Consider the following 14,432-nt stretch of genomic DNA (forward strand, 5'->3'; position numbering starts at 1 on the left):
TACCACTTTTCAAATTTCGTGGCAGAGCCGGGAATCGAACCCGGGCCTCCGGGGGTGGCAGCTAATCACACTAACCACTACACCACAGAGGCGGACCGTCAAATTACTCACTCCATGAAAACATGGCTCATTCGAAAGTTGTACCGTTGCCAATATGGTATAGTAGTACAAAACAAAACGTACGGTTTCCCTTTAAAAACACCTAAAAGTGACCATGACAACGACCTGAAAATACAATATAGGCCTACATAATGCTCTTGTGTTTCCTCGCTGTCCAATGACATTACGTTATATTTACAACTGATCAGCATTTAGGATGTCGTTCGGGTTGCAAATTCTGTATCAATTGTTTACTAGTATTTTCTTTATTTGGAAAACATGGACATTTAGACTACCAAATATCTCTATTGGTAAATTATTCCACTCCCTAATTCCTCTTCCTACGAACGAAAACTTTCCCCTTTTGTCGTATTGAATTCCAACTTTATTTTTTCCTACATTTGAAAACTCCACTCAAACTGATTCGTCTGCTAATGTCATTCCACGCCATATCTCCGCTGACAGTCTGGAACATACCGTTTAGCCGAACAGCTCGTCTTCTTGCTCCCAAATATCCCAGTCCAAAGACTGTAACATTTTCGTAACGCTACCGATTCGTCTGAAATCGTCCAAAAGAAATCGTACTGCTTTCTTTCGAAGTTTTCTAGTTCTTGAATCAAGTAATCCTGGTGAGAGTTCCATAAGTTATTTTTTTTTACAATTATTTTACGTCGCAGCGACCACAGGGTCTTATGGCGACAATGGGACAGGAAAGACCTAGGAGTGGGAAAGAAGTGACCGTGGCCTTAATTAAGGTGCAGCCTCAGCATTCGCCTGGTGTGAAAACGGGAAATGGGCGCTTAAGTGCGGCCAGTATCCAGTAATCGGGAGATAGTGGGTTCGAGCCCCACTGTTGGCAGCCCTGAAGATGGTTTTCCGTGGTTTCCCATTTTCCCACCAGACAAATGCCGGGGCTGTACATTAATTAAGGCCACGGCTGCTTCCTTTCACTTCCTAGGCCCTTCCTATCCTATCGTCGCTATAAGACATATCTGTGTCGGTGCGACGTAAAACAAATAGCGTAACGTAAAATGGGAAACCACAGAAAACCATCTTTTTTTTTGCTAGGGGCTTTACGTCGCACCGACACAGGTAGGTCTTATGGTGACGATGGGATAGGAAAGGCATAGGAGTTGGAAGGAAGCGACCGTGGCCTTAATTAAGGTACAGCCCCAGCATTTGCCTGGTTTGAAAATGGGAAACCACGGAAAACCCTCTTCAGGGCTGCCGATAGTGGAATTCGAACCTACTATCTCCCGGATGCAAGCTCACAGCCGCGCGCCTCTACGCGCACGGCCAACTCGCCCGGTGAAAACCATCTTTAGGGCTGTCGAAAGTGGACTTCAAACCCACTATATCCCGGATGCATGCTCACAGTTACGCGCCCCTGACCGCACGGTCATTTCGCCCGGTTTCCATAAGTTACAGTGGAAGTATACTCTGATTGACTTCTGTCGAAACCACTTTTTCCACAAACGCGTCATCTTTGAGATACCGTATTTAGCATGATAAAATAAAATGTTCCCTCCTGTATAGTGTATACGCGCACATATAATGTAATCAGCTGTTAACAATATAAGTTGTCTGCTGGGGCCTTGACTGAAGGATATTTGATGCGGCCTTCTGTTCAGAAGATCCCGTGTTCGATTCTCGGCCATGTTGGGGATGTTAGGTGCGTCTGGTTAATTGCCTTGGCTCGAGGACTAGGTGTTTGTTTTTATACATACACCTTCATATGCACAAAATACACACAATACAAACCAGTACAGAAATGCTCAATAATGAATACATCCTTGTGCATAGAGTTGTCTTCAGGAAGGGCATCTACTAATAAAACAGGGCCAGCCCCTCCAGGATGTGGGAGAAAACGGGCGAAGGAGATGATAAGTAGTCTATAAACCAGGGTAGATGTAAGAAAAATCCATCTGGCCAGGTTAAATAAATAAAATCAGTCATCTGTACCCAGAAAGTTGGCCGTGCTGTTGGGATCGCGCAGCTTTGAGGTTGCATTTCGGGAAATGGTGGGTTCGAACCCCACTGTCGGCAGCCCTGAAGATGGTTTTCCATGGTTTCCCATTTTAACACCAGGCAATTGCTGGGGCTGTACCTTAATTAAGACAATGTCACTTCGTTCCCACTCCTAGCCCTTTTCTATCCCATTGTCGCCATAAAACCTATTTGTGTCGGTGCGACGTAAAGCAAATTGTAAAAACCAGGCGAGTTGGCCGTGAGGTTAGGGCCGCGCAGCTGTGAGCTTGCATCGGAGAGATAGTGGGTTCGAACCCTACTGTCGTCAGCCCTGAAGGGGGTTTTCCGTGGTTTCCCATTTTCACACCAGGCAAATGCTGGGACTGTGCCTTAATTAAGGCCACGGACGCTTCCTTCCCACTCCTAGCTCTTTCCTATCCCATCGTCGCCATAAGACCTATCTGTGTCGGTGCGACGTAAAACAAATTGTTCAAATTGTAAAATCAATCAATCTATATTCAAGGGGTCGGAGATTTTGTTCTTTCTCCTACGATTATTGATAAACGTAGTGGAGAGTCCTTTCAAACGATAATCACCTATATGATATATGAATGAAATACTGCACAGGTAAGAATTTAAATCTGAAACATTTCGAGGAGAGAATAAAATGCTATACCTTCTCGAATATAAGATGACAATGTCACTCCAGCGATTCTCCATGTCACTCAGATTCTATTCGCATGTGCCGTGGTGACATACAGTTTCTTAACAACACTCTCTCGCTTTTCACGGAACATTTTCGGTGACAACACAAGGGAGTCATAAATTTGTAACGATAATATTCTAACGCAGCATGAATCACAAAGCAAGACACATTTGTCTTCACAGGTGTTACCTAGTGATTAATGACAATGTATTATGTGACATTTAGCAGTTCAGAAAACTATATAACCACTGCTTGCTCAACAGAAGATGCACCTTGCACCATGATGAAGTCGGCCATCCTAGTGCTTCTCGTTGCAGTTTTTGTTGCAGTGGACAGCGCCGGTAAGTTTATCTTTTATTACTAGAAGTAGCGGCGATTGCACAAAGAAAAAAAATGCATTTTAGAAGAGTAGTCTCTTGAAAGCGGTAGACTAATACCAATTATCATTGTTGTGCCGCCATACTGGATTCATATATTTGTGTTCCGACAAATATGTCCAACTTGGTGTTAGATGTTCTAAATTATTGCATACACCATCCTAATTTATCTCCTTCCCCATCCCAGTAATATGTTTCTGCTAAAAGAAGCTTATATACAATATTTCCAGTGTATTTCACCTAACCCTATTCTGTGTATGCATGCCACTATCAGCTTGTACATTGATAGAGAACTGAAGTGAAGTAGTGGTAATTGCTTACCGTTGTAGAGCTATTCCAGGAATTCTTGAAGGATTTAAAAAGTATTATTTGGTTTAACTTGGAAATTCGTCCTCTCTGTGATACTATTCTATATCTTGGGGCATGTATCATTTCCAATGTGGTTATGTTGTTATTCTCCTTGCCCTAAGACAAGGAATCTGTCGTAAGTGTTTCTCGTTCTGAAATTGCCACATGCCCCTAGTTCTAGTTCGACGTTTCTTCACCAGATGTTCTAGAAATACCCTTACATAACCATGCCATTCGCTCTACGTTAGAAATATGCTGGCAACATGACCTAATCTCAGTTTGAATTAATCCGTATTACAGAATATTTAACTAAATATTATATTTCAATTCATCTAATCCTCTTCCAGGTTTCATCTGCGAGTACTTGTTTGTAGAGTGCGTACAGTCGATTTTTCCTTTTCATTACAAGCCGTTTATATGTCATGATGGATTTTATACGAAACCAAACCAAACGCCATGGAGCTACATCCCTGAAGGGCCATGGCCTACCAAGCGACCGCTGCTGACCCCGAGGGCCTGCACATTACGAGGTGTCTTGTGGTCAGCACGATGAATCCTCTCAGGCGTTTTTCTTGGTTTTCTAGAGCGGGACCGTTATCTCACCGTCAGTTGTAACCATGGAGGCTGAGTGGACCTCGAACTAGCCCTCAGATCCAGACCTGGTCAGGAATCGAACCCGGGGCCTCCAGGTAAGAGGCAGGCACGCTATCCATACACCGCGGGTCTGTCTGGATTTTGTAGAACGTATATTAATATATAACACCGATACTGTACACAATGGGACAATGAGGAAGGTTATATGTGGCACGGATTTTAAGGCGCTGAACATCGAAATTCATAGAAGAAAGATAAAATTTTTGTCATGCCAAAAATATTTCCTTGTAGGATGGTCAAGGTCGAACGCGAATCCATTTCTCTTCTCAGTGGATGTCTTAAGAGTGATAAGGAAAGTGTATGACGTTCCCGATTACGAACGTGGTGAAACGTTCACATGCGAAAGAAATAGGCAAGATGAGCATTTTTGAGAAATACTACATTTCACAACCTCTTCAAACGTAAACAAGGTTGTACGAAACTCCTGAACCTGAGGCCCGACTGATACACAGATCTTGTTTCTGAATAGCTAACTAGGTAAAATTTGTTTCGGAAGACAAATTCGATTGAAGTTTATACCATACTAGCAGTTACCCACGGCTTCGCTCGCGAGGATTGGTAAAAGTAATCGTTCCTTGGTACTGTACTAAGACTACTTCTTTTCTGAAAATCCCTGAAGTATAAAAACTAACCGAAAAATTAAGTTTCATTTGCTCCAGAAACTCTTTTTAAACCACGTCCGTGGTATTGCCTTTTGGGGCTAAGATAACGGCGTGTGGCCTCCGAAGAGGCCGAGTGCAGGTCTTTCGAGTTGACGCCGCATAGGCGACCTGCGCGTCTATGAGAATGGGGCCCTACCTATGATGAATTCTAATGCTGAAGACGACACACACACACCCAGCCCCCGAGCCATTGGAATTAATCAATGAAGGTTAAAATCCCCGACCCGGCCGGGAATTGAACCCGGGACCCTCTGGACCAAAGGCCAGCACGCTAACCATTTAGCCATGGAGCCGGACGGGGCTAAGATGACAATGTGACATAGAACTGTACATGGGAGAAACTGTCTACTCTCAAGTCGAAAAAAAAAAAGAAAGTATATTTTAATTTTAAAGGAGATTTCAAATACCTGTTTCCATGTCTGTAACATCTTCAGTTTTTAGATATAAGTATCACCGTAAAACGAATTTAACCCCTTTATCAGTCATTCACCCAGCCCCACCCCACCTCATTGGATTTACCGAAAAAAATATATGCATATTTCCTTTAATTTTAAAAGAGACTCCAAATACAAATGTTCACGTCTGTAACATCTTCAGTTTTGAGATATAAGTATCCTCATAAAACATAATTCAACTCTTTTTTTCACTTCATTTCATCCAACCCCCCGATAAGTGCCTTTTACGAAAGAAAAAAACATGTTCCTGTATTTTTAAAGGACTTTCCAAATACCAAGTTTCTTGTATGTAACATGTTTAAGTTTTCTGCATATAGGCTACTGTAGATATACCGGTACGCATTTTAAACATTCATCCGCATTTTCAATTCAATTCTAATACTACTATTTCAACAAAATACAATTGTACTTTCAAGAAACAGACTTTCATTTCTGCTGATGTGTTCTACAAAAGAAGACTTTTTTTTGGTCTTTCGTAAAACGTGTGCTATTAGCACACACTCAAATAAAACATTTCACAACAAATTATTGTACATGTAATCGGTCAAAGAGTCCCTTTGTTGGACTGGTGGCCCGCTCCCCTCACGGGGAGAATGAAATAACTATTTGAATAAAAAATAACAATTGTATTAAATAGACAACCTTAACTAAGGTTAAGCAGTGATGTAAACAAAAATAGTAATTCTAAGAGTTTCATAATATTTAGCAGCAGTATGAAATGTTATTCTTCTTCTTCCTTTTCTATCACTTTTCCCACACCTGTGAGATCGCGGGTGCGAACTGTATCGAACATGTGGATTTGGCCCAGTTGCTACACGCAGTGTCGAAATGTGTAATTTGATTTTCAGACTACCAGGTTAAATTGTTATTTCATTATTGAAATGGAAAAATGAAAACCTACAACTTGTTTTCCAGTCATTGACCGGGTCAGGGATGTAATGAATGAATCAGATATAGGCTGTTAGTACGATGGGGTTGCCACTCCCAAAGTGATTTATTAATGACTGATAGATGCTATGAAATGAGAATGGAGAGTATTGCTGGAATGAAAGATGACAGAGAAAACCGGAGTACCCGGAGAAAAACCTGTCTCGCCTCCGCTTTGTCCAGCACAAATCTCACATGGAGTGACCGGGATCTGAACCATGGTATCCGGCGGTGAGAGGCCCACGCGCTGCCGTCTGAGCCACGGAGGCTTATTTCATTATTATGTGGCATAATTCATTCATGGCAACCATTAAGGTCCACCTCTGTGGTGTAGTGGTTAGTGTGATTAGATGCCACCCCCGGAGGCTCGGGTTCGATTCCCGGCTCTGCCACGAAATTTGAAAAGTGATACGAGGGTTGAACGGGGTCCACTCAGCCTCGGGAGGTCAACAGAGTAGAGGTGGGTTCAATTCCCACCTCAGCCATCCTGGAAGTGGTTTTCCGTGGTTTCCCACTTCTCCTCCCGGCAAATACCGGGATGGCACCTAACTTAAGGCCACGGCCGCTTCCTCCCTCTTCCTTGTCTATCCCATCCAATCTTTCCATCCCCCCGTAAGGCCCCTGTTCAGCATAGCAGGTGATGCCGCCGTACTGGTCATCCTCCTCAGTTGTATCCCCGACCCAGAGTCTGAAGCTCCAGAACATTGCCCTTGAGGCGGAAAAGGTGGAAACCCTCGCTGAGTCCGAGGGAGAAACGGACCCTGGAGAGTAAACATATGAAGAAGAAGACAACCATTAAGATGTGTAATTAAAATGGGTGTTATACTGTACTGTATACAAAAGAAATAGTACATATTGCACGTTCGAATTTGCCCCACTTATATATGGACGACTCGCTCTAGTGAGTGCGCCCAGCACTCTGGTGACGTCATCGGGCGATTCCTCGCATGCGACCTCGGAGTCGTAGGAACCGATTCTCGCGATTCCAGGCGACATTCGCGCACAGCATTAATGACCACAGTCCTGAAATAGTGCTTGGTGACAACGGTCTTAGCATCGGCAGTCTAGATAAGTACAGAAGTTTTTTCATTATGTTGAAAAAATTAAATGGTGTATGGCTTTTAATGCCGGGGGGGGGGGGGTCCGAGGATATGTTCGGCTCGTCAGGTGCAGGTCTTTTGAATTGACTCCCGTGGGCGACCTGTGTGTCGTGATGAGGGTGAAATGATGATCAAGATGACACCCACACAAATCCCCCGTCCCAGCGAAATTAAGCAGTGATGGTTAAAATTCCCGAGCCGGGAATCGAACCCGAGACCCCTGTGACCAAAGGCCAGCACGCGAACCATTTATCCATGGAGCCGGACTTCATTATGTTAATACATGTAAATTCATTATTCGTCCGGTTCCCATCTGTAGTTGCCCGCAAAGGTATATGATAGACAGTTGATAAAATGACAATGGCGCAAGGTATCTAATTATTATATTTTTCCATCAGTATCAGTATGACCCACCCTCTAACGTTCATATACCCAGTTCATGTTGTTCCCGGTCACTCTATATATTGCAACAAGCACGAGTCTCGTCTAGCCGGCACCACAAGCCGCGCCGAGACCCTTTGAGATTCCTTGGAAAAGCATCTCCGGAGCGATGCAGAGTGACTGATTGCCCGGAGTACGATAATCTTTCGGTGAAAGATTTTAGGGTGGTGTATATAACGTACAATACATTTATGTTCCAAATAGCACAAGTATAATATTTCAAGGTTCTAAGAGCAAAGCAAAGCAAAGTCATCCCCGTACAGGCCATGAAGGGCCTTGGAGGAGTGGAAGGTAAAGGCTTCCACCATTGTTACCCTCGGTACGTGATGGGGTAGAATGGTTAGCTCTACGCCCGGCCACCTTTGCCTCCAGGAATTAACCTGGTACTCATTTTTGGTGTAGACTGAGTGAACCTCAGGGCCATATGCACCTCCGGAAGTGGAAATCTCGTTTCTTAAATTTTACGACTACCTGACGGGGATTCGAACCCACGTCCTTCCGGGCGAACCGAGTACGCCTTTACCGCCTCGGCCAGGCAGCCCCTTTGGAAAGTAGGAACTTGCCCTAATACACATAAACAGTGGAGTGGAGACGGTAGGAAATGCTGTTCGTATTTCACATTTGCGTATACCTCACAGTATTTCTTGTAATGACTATAAATAAAACAGACACACTTTTTAAAATTTCTTAGTGAGAATTTCGTATTGCCAGATAACAAAGAAAGCATACTGCTACGAAAAGTTTAGAACTTGTATTTTATACTAACGATTATAACCTATTATTATTGTTTAGTGAATGAACACGTGTCCGCCTCTGTGGTGTAGTGGTTAGCGTGATTAGCTGCCACCCCCGGAGGCCCGGGTTCGATTCCCGGCTCTGCCACGAAATTTGAAAAGTGGTATGAGGGCTGAAACGGGGTCCACTCAGCCTCGGGAGGTCAAATGAGTGGAGGTGGGTTCGATTCCCACCTCAGCCATCCTGGAAGTGGTTTTCCGTGGTTTCCCACTTCTCCTCCAGGCGAATGCCGGGATGGTACCTAACATATGGCCACGGCCGCTTCCTTCCCTCTTCCTTGCCTATCCCTTCCAATCTTCCCATCCCTCCACAAGGCCCCTGTTCAGCATAGCAGGTGAGGCCGCCTGGACGAGGTACTGGTCATTCTCCCCAGTTGTATCCCCGACCAAGAGTCTGAAGCTCCAGGACACTGCCCTTGAGGCGGTAGAGGTGGGATCCCTCGCTGTGTCCGAGGGAAAAGCCAACCCTGGAGGGTAAACAGATGATGATGATGATGATGATGATGATGATGATGAATGAACACGTGATAACGATAACTGCCAACATTATTATGAAGTTCTATTAAAAATTCTCAGTTCTAGTCCTTCAGGAAAGCAACTAAATTTTGTAAACATCCTAGGGATATGAGCTACAAATTTTAGGTAAATGAAATATAATAAATTACGGGAATATATTCTTTATGTATTCCTAAAATTAACATTCCTTTTCTTAATCATCATTATCCGGTCGATTAGATTCGCAGTTTGTGTCCGGGAGATAGTGGGTTCGAACCCCACTGTCGGCAGCCCTGAAGATGGTTTTCTGTGGTTTCCCATTTTCACATCAGGCAAATGCTGGGACTGTACCTTAATTAAGGACCTAGGCCTTTCCTGTCCCAACGTCGCCATAAGACCTATCTGTACCGGTGCGACGTAAAAGCAACTAGCACAAAAAAAAAAAAAATGTTTGTCTTTTTTCTACCACTACGAGCGCTAATGTCAGTCAATCCATTGTTTGACTTAAGCACCCCTACGAACGTTAATATAAGCCAATGCGGAGTTTTACTTAAGTCCTTATAACTACATTCATTGTGGATATTTTTCTAAAAATCAAAACATTGCTGAAGGTATTGAACAAAGGAACACATTACAGAAAGAATTATGTACATGTGTTAATTTAGCTAGGATTTGAATAAAAAAGAAAACGAATAAAGAAACAAGCAATTTTAGGCTGTTTTTCTAGAACTGCATTCAGGTCTGAAGTGATTTCAGAAATTTGTTTATTAGTTTGATAGAACTATCCAAGACTCATAATTTGAAACCTTTTCGGGTGCTTTAGAACTTCAACTTTGGGTACAATTGAGGAAATTGCTTAATTTTTCGTAGTATGGGGACCTACTTTGTCTGCTAAGACGTGTTTTCAACATTAAAAGCATACTGCTACGAAAAGGTTAGAACTTATATTTTAAACTAACAATTACAACTTATTTTTATTGATTGATGAATGAACACGCGATAGCGATGACTGCCGAAATTATTATGAAGTTCTATTGAAAAGTAGAAAGAAAACTTAATCGTCCGTTTTTGATAAGCAATTTACTTTGGTCACTGTCGAAATGGAAGTTTCGTCCATATGAAGTTCTGTTCAGAAATATAAAAAGGAGTAATGATTGACAGAAAAGTTACACAACCCATGGAGATACTGGAAATAATGTTGAAAATGAGTTCCATCTACTGCTTCACACTTGTGCATCCTTCTGATCATGTTCGTGAACACGTCCCGTAGTGTTTCACGTGAAATGTTGTCCACAGTGCGTATAGTGTTGGTATTTAGGTCTTTCAAATTCTGAGAATAGGTTATGTACTCTGTTGACTTGAGATACCCCTATTAAAAAACGTCTGCCGGCCTGAGTGGCACAGGCGGGTGAGACCCTGGCCTTTTGGTCCCAACTTGGCAGGTTCGATCCTCGCTCAGTCCGGTGGTATTTAAAGGTTCTCACATACGTCAGCCTCGTGTCGGTAGATTTACTGGCACGTAAAAGAACTCCTGCGTGACAAAATTCCGGCACCTCGGCGTCTCTGAAAACCGTGAAAGTAGTTAGTGGGACGTAAAGCAAATAACATTATTGTTAGAAAAGTCTGGGAGGGAGAGAACTGGAGATCGAGCTGGCCACAGTGACAAAGATATGATGCGTTATGGTAACACCGATTCCAAGTACTGCATGGTAACATGAGCAGTATGGGAGGTTGCATTGTCCTATTGAAACCATGTCCTTACCGTTTCCTCCTCAATCAGGATAGCAAAATATTACCTGACCTGCGCACTGTTAGGTTGACTGCTGATAATCGTGTCGAAGAAGAGAATGCAAATTCTATATCGCGACAAGGCACATGATGAGCCGATCTTTCAAGAATGAAGGGAGACTCATGCAGCACATGAGGATTTTCAGTCGACCACCTAACTCTATACTTTGCATTTAACATACCTGCCGAGGTGAAACCAAGCCTCGCCTGGCACATCTTTCATTTTGTACGGAAACATGTGTAACGATCTCCTCACAGCGATGCCCACTGTACCATTTGTAATATCTGAAGCCATGCTGAAACTAACTTTGAGCATAATTTATGAACCATCTGAAGGAGAAAACATATGGAAACAGAATCACACCTGGAAAAGAAACAACTTAAATGGTGGAGTAGAGACAAAGGAGGACGTCATTATGATAAGTTCCAGATTTCAAGTTCCTAAGTATTTAAACAGAAATAAACATAAATATTTGAGCGTGATGTGGTAGAATCTGATCAACATGGGGGTGAAGGTGAGATACGACAAAAGTACAACAGGCCGTATTTCAGCTCCAGACCACTTGGAAGCGCTGCAGGGTGTAGAGTCGCGTCTTGATTGGCTGACTTGCCTCGTGGCCTATGCTCGTAAAATGAAAAATGGCGATTCAGTTCTGTACTGTTTAATACTGTTTAATTGTGTATGGTTATGAGAAGTTGCGACGAAGAAGGAACAAGTTTTTAGATACGGTACGCTTAATGTCCAAGTGTTGCTGTATGTTTGCGTTCTGTAGTTTTGCAATTTCATTGTAAGCTACATGTAACCAGAACAAAAACATTGTTATTTTCTGCCCGAAGATGCTAAGTACAGCGAAGGTAAGCTATGGAAATATAATTGTAAATAGTGTATTAAAGTACCGGTATACTTTTTCATTCCTTCCATTTCTTTGTTTTCGGTAGTGAAACTTTGTTTATAAACGTCATGTTCTTTATTTCAGGGAGGTAACACCTTGAGGTTAAAGTACTCCTGCAAGTTTTCAGCATGTACAAGTGGCTATTATGTCGATATGACTGGCAATCTCAACATCAAGAATAAGCATTTTTATAAATAAGGATTATCTGAAGCAGTGGAAGCATGTGTGTCGTCGTGTGAGTGATGGTGCAAATTGTTCTAGTTTTTATGTTTGTGAAGTTCATTTTCTTGAGAGGGACCTTATTAACTACGGCACACTAGGCACCAATTAAATTATAATGTTATTCAATCAATCAATCAATGATCTGCATTTAGGGTGGTTGCCCAGGTGGCAGATTACCTATGAATTGTTTACCTGGCTTTTTCTTTGATATTTTCAGGACATTTATTTAACATTTCCCTTGATAATTTATTCCAATCCCTTACTCCTTGTGCTATAAATTAATATTTTCCCCAATCTGTCCTCTTGAATTCCAACTTTATCTTCATATTAAACATCTGGAAAGTATCCCCTATAATCCCTGTAACTTGGACATGCCTGTGTCAAGTATTAGCATGGCATAAAATAGAAAAGTAGGCCTAAATGAAATTTCAGTAATTTCACAAACAGGATTTGTAATCTAGATCTGTCAGTATTAAGTGATGTTGAAGTGGTTGAGATTGGAGAAAACACACAAACTATTATGGATGAAGGTGAGTAGGCCTATCATTTTTTGTCAGTAAATCATTTATATCTGTGCTCAGTTACAGAATGCTAACAAAGCTCTGTCTGGTATGTGGTGGAATGAGGATAAGGTTATGGCACTTTCTATTTATAAATGTGGGCCTTGCATATATCAATATTTGGTTACTCGATAATCTTCCCTCTGTCAGGCCTTTGAACTCTTTACCATCTCAAATACCTTATGACACTGGTCTGAATCCATCCATAGTTGAAGTGCTGAAAGTAGAGGTTCCAAAATGTCTGATATTGATAAATAATGTGCCCTCCTATTTGATGAAATGTCATTAGAAAAGGGGTTATATTATGGGGCTAATAAACAAGGTATATGTGGGTATGAAGATCTTGGTCCTTTAGGAAGGCCATCTGCTCTAGCAAATCATGCATTAGTTTTCATGTTAAGAGGTATTCACAGAACTTGGAAACACATACCGGTAGTGTAACTGCCTATTATTTTACCACAAATTCAGTACCAGCATGTAATGTAGCCTTACAACAGCTGATTGAATTTGTTATAAGTAAGGGTTGAAAGTTGTTTGCACAATTTGTGACCATGGCTCGAGAAATCAGAAAGCATTGTCAAGGTAATTTAGATAGACCCAGTCCATTCCATTTTCTTGTGAATAGTGAACCAATTGTTATCATGTATCATGTTCCCCTTCTGAAGAATACCACAAGTGCCTTAATTGAAAATAAGATTCAGGTTAATGATCACAGGGTGGTAACATTTAAATACATTCAATATTCAATATAGACCAAGGGAAAAGATTTAAATCAATCAATCAATCAATACTGATCTGCATTTAGGGCAGTCGCCCATGTGGCAGATTCCCTATCTGTTGTTTTCCTAGCCTTTTCCTAAATGATTTCAAAGAAATTGGAAATTTATTGAACATTTCCCTTGGTAAGTTATTGCAATCCCTAACACCCCTTCCTATAAATGTGTCCTTTTTGCCCAAACTGAGAAAACAACATTTCAACTTCCAGGATAGCTATGTGAATGACAGTTAAAGTTGCTGCTGCACAGTTAAGCCATACTGTGGCAGCTGTAATTGAAACATTTGTAGCTACTCAAAGTGTTGCCCTCAGAAGCTACATATACACAACAGAATTTGTAGAAGCAAGTGACAACCTTCTGGATTCTTTGAACAGTTGTAACCAGAATGCCCATGAAAGTAAGATGTATAGATGTGCCCTTTCAGGAAATTCTCCACACATTGAGTTTTGGAACACTATTCTAAAAGGGATAGGTACCTGGAAAATAAGAGACCTTAAAACTGGTAGAAATAAGACATGCACATTCAGTTTCATTGATGGGTGGCAGATTACTATAAGATCTATTAATTTTTTTTGGAATAGGTAGAAGAAAGTAGGATTCAGGTATTTTAGGTAATATGAAAGCTCTCAATCAGGAGCCCTTAGAGAATGCATTATATTGCATATGACAGCATGGCATTTCCAACACAAATCCACATGTTTTCAGTTTGTAATGCTTTTAAAAACTTGTATTGGAAATAATATGGCTTTGCCCTTCAAGAATATGGGTAAGTGTGAGAGTGATAATTGTTTTCCCCTTAGCAATTTATATCAGTTTTTAAAAGTGTTGATGATGACAATCCAGGAGTATGTAAGTGGCACTGGCTCTGTTGATTGTGAAGGTATAAATTACTGTCTCAAGTCAGACCAGTGAATCCCAGTCTGAACTATTAGAAGACAATCAAGCTGTGACATATGTAGAAGGATATATTTTGAAAGTTTTAGGTATAAATAATGAGTGTGATGTGTGCAAGGGAAATCTATATTTACCTAACTTGACTGAAGGCCATTTATTTACATATTTCAAAGAAAACAGTTCACATCACCTAACTTGCAGTATGCCAGTAAACAACTGAAAGATTTTCTGCTTCATATTCATGAACCATTGTATATATTTTTGGACAAATAT

General features: G+C 41.5%; 1 protein-coding gene across 2 annotated transcripts in view; it reads left to right on the forward strand.

Annotated features, from left to right (window-relative positions):
* Positions 1–3,040: 3,040 nt before the first annotated feature.
* LOC136867192 (serine protease 42) overlaps positions 3,041–14,432 on the forward strand; it is a 155,313-nt gene continuing 143,921 nt past the window's right edge. For both annotated transcript variants that reach the window (XM_067144312.2, XM_068227047.1), the window contains exon 1: positions 3,041–3,114. In XM_067144312.2, coding sequence (XP_067000413.2) covers positions 3,054–3,114 — 61 coding nt within the window. In that variant the 5' untranslated portion in view covers positions 3,041–3,053. The remainder of the gene's footprint in view (positions 3,115–14,432) is intronic.

The sequence above is a fragment of the Anabrus simplex genome, chromosome 3, assembly GCF_040414725.1.
Source record: "Anabrus simplex isolate iqAnaSimp1 chromosome 3, ASM4041472v1, whole genome shotgun sequence".
Classification (NCBI taxonomy): domain Eukaryota; kingdom Metazoa; phylum Arthropoda; class Insecta; order Orthoptera; family Tettigoniidae; genus Anabrus; species Anabrus simplex.